Genomic DNA, 3114 nt, shown 5'->3' with positions numbered 1-3114 from the left:
AATAATTTCCCGAACCTTTATATTCCCTAATTTCACTTGTTACCATTTGATTATCGATACAAATTAAACAAAATTGCAGGACTCAAAAGAAGAGCAGAAGGAAGTGTTGAATGGTTGTTGAAGCAAAGTTTAAACGCTTTTAAACTCATTTAGCATCGAATCAACTTCGTTTCAACATGTTTCAACCAGGCTCTCTGATTTTGTTAATCACTCGTCAGTATGATTACAGACCCAGTTGGACTCCACTCATTCCTATTACCATTATTTACTGTGATTTGGGCGCCTGGCCTTTTTTATTTATTTAGTAACTTACTTTATTTTTTGATTTAGTACAATGCGTTCCAACCGCTCACGTGCTCCTTTGTGAACTATAAATCCCATGAGCAAAACCGAAAAACCTTAAATTTTAAGACAAATGGCTCTGGATTTTTCTTTCTAACATACACTAACACTTTTTAAAGTCGTACCAGCGTTTTGAGAGTTTTAACTCAAAACGGCGAGTTTCCATAGTTGTAATTTCAGTGGGTTATTATGTCAATCCTCGACTTGAACTATATGTCATGAAACGTTGTGCGTACTTCATGAAAGTGTGTTCCGTGTTTAATCATAATAATTGTAATTTCCTCGACTGTGATTGGTTTAAAAAAACTCCTATTTCCCACTAATTCACTTTCCAAGTTGTTGTCAGACAGTTTGTTATCGGACAGTTTAATTAGCCAATCACATTCAAAGTTGTAGTTTAAATCAACCAATCACATTCAAAATTGTAGTTTAAATCAACCAAACACAACCTTGGTCCTTGGTTTCAATCACCATAGAAGCAGTGTACAGACCCCTAAATTGGGGCTTCCTTTCTTTCTTTTTTGTTCTTTCTTTCAGAATGATCGATATAAAACAACTTACGGCTCCTTTGTCAGTCTTTTAATGCAAATTTTCCATTTCTTTCATAACTTGGCTCTTCCTCTTTTCTCCAAAATTGTAATTTTTATGATTAATTGGTAAAATGACTTCGTGTCGTTCAATTCGGTCTGTAATCATATTCGTGACAAACAAATCGGATTCTCGCTGCGCGGTCGTCCGATTTTGTTTTCACTCGTACGATTACAGACCGAATTGGACTCCACTCAGTCCTATAATTTACCACTACTAATACAAATACCATTTTTATTTACACGATAATTGTCTTTCTTACCAGTTGTTAAAGATACGAACAAGAGCTTTCTTCGAGGGCTTACACCCCTTAAAAATACTTGTTACGATACTGATAGCATAAGTCACTTTGACAATTGTGTCGTGTCGGTTTTTGCTTGATGTCATCATCCTCGACTATCGAATGGGTTCCGTTTCAAGTCTGAACAGCTCTGTAGAAGTCAGAGCTTCAGTTTTGGCTGGAAATTGCGTTTACCAGCGTGTTCATCATAGTTTGTCGAACACCTTTCAATTTCAATTTCCAGCAGTAAATTAGTGGGTTCAGAGATGAATTTAACAACAACACAGTTAAAGTGTATTGGTGAACTGCCTTCAGTGCAGCGAGACTAGGATAAACGCTGATAAACCCCAGAACACAAATGTTTGGCAAATAGCACACCAAAAACAAGACGTAGACGTGAATTGTCATGAAGGCAGATTTCCTCAGCCTTCTGGCGTTCGTCACATTAGGCGCGTTTTCTTGTATTGTGGGCTGCACTTGAAGGGAATGGATTTGATGAGCGTGGCGTCGTACGGTTGCGTATATCTAGATCTTGGAGTATATCATGGAGTTTAGAACTCCCGAGACAACGAAACACGATACTACGACGATGGCAAACAACACATATGCGATATGGATCGGGATCTGCGGCCAAATTAACGGGATAAGTCCGCTTAAGACCCAAACCGAGATCACAGCTGTTACGACTCGTTGGTAAGTCACAAGTTCCTGGTACCTGAGGGGTAGATGGATCGCCAAGAATCTGTCCAAGCTTAGAGACAGAACACCGAAGAACGAAGCAGAAGCGAGTGGACTGGTCACAAATGTATAAACCGTGTAAAAAGTTGGAAAGCTTGTGAGATCTGCTTTTAACTCTAGGGCGAGACGTGTGATGTACAATGGATGACCCAGTATGCCGACACCAAGATCAGAAACGGCCAAACTCAGTAGCAATGCTTTCAAAGGCTTTGGTAAAGAGGGAGTTTTTCTCAAGGCGTAGATTGTGGCACCATTCAACGTTATGGCAAAGAAGCACAATCCGGCGTTCAGGACAATGTTGGCGATGTTTGACGAGTACAAGGCCCCTACCATCGTGGTAGAGAACTTATTTCCATGAGATGGATTTCCAAAGCTTGTAAGTTTCTTTTTTTTATTGTGTTATAAAAGACAGCTGCATTCCCGAATATGAATGCTCTTTCACATTGCCGACTGTTATTCAATTTTTGGAGAATACTGTCAATTTCAAATGAAATTATTTCCGGTGTGGCTGATATCAGTAGCACTACTGCAGCAATAAAACATGAGAAAATCAAGATCATTATGATCATATGTTTCCATAATTTTCTACAATTTCTAATACGCCTCTCCCATGCCAAATTGTTGATTTTATTGAATTTAAGGTAAGAATAAGGACATTTTAATTTTAATTTTATCTGTCTAAGTAATAACTATGATCTCTGTGAAACCTATAAGATTGTCTCCATTTCCTCATCAGACGGGTGATAATTAGACCTTTTGTAACAATCTGTTCGAGCGTCAGTTACCCGACCAAGAAATGTTACCTTTGATACTGCCGTGGGTTGATTCGAGGATTCGTCTTCAGTTGACGTAAAAGCCCTCGAAACAATTTTTATTTCCACTCCAGGAAGTCAGGAATAAGATAAACGAGCTTTGTTTAAGGAGGGTAGCCTAACTAACTGATGTCTATTTTCTAACTTATCGCCCTCCACAAATTTTAATCAACTGTAATCAAGTCAGGGGTTTGCTTTTGAGAAGAGGGGTAAGTTGGAGTAATTATTAATTAATGATAATGGACTTTATGTAAGTGTCAACTGTATTTAGCGCTGGAACACTAATTGATGACACTGTAAAGAAATCAAATCAAGTCAAATCAAATTTTAGGTTGGTTTTTTTTAGGAGAGGGG

General features: G+C 38.2%; 1 protein-coding gene across 1 annotated transcript; it reads right to left on the bottom strand.

The window, feature by feature from the left end:
* Window positions 1–1735: 1735 nt before the first annotated feature.
* Window positions 1736–2281, bottom strand: LOC138040759 (adenosine receptor A2b-like). Its single transcript, XM_068886434.1, has one exon. The coding sequence runs from the start codon at window positions 2279–2281 to the stop codon at window positions 1736–1738; it is 546 nt and encodes a 181-aa protein (XP_068742535.1).
* Between the last annotated feature and the right edge of the window lie 833 nt (window positions 2282–3114).

Source organism: Montipora capricornis, chromosome 3 (genome assembly GCF_036669925.1).
Source record: "Montipora capricornis isolate CH-2021 chromosome 3, ASM3666992v2, whole genome shotgun sequence".
NCBI classification, from domain to species: Eukaryota; Metazoa; Cnidaria; class Anthozoa; order Scleractinia; family Acroporidae; genus Montipora; species Montipora capricornis.
Note: the sequence above shows the minus strand (reverse complement) of the source record. Positions and strands in the feature narration are given on the sequence as shown.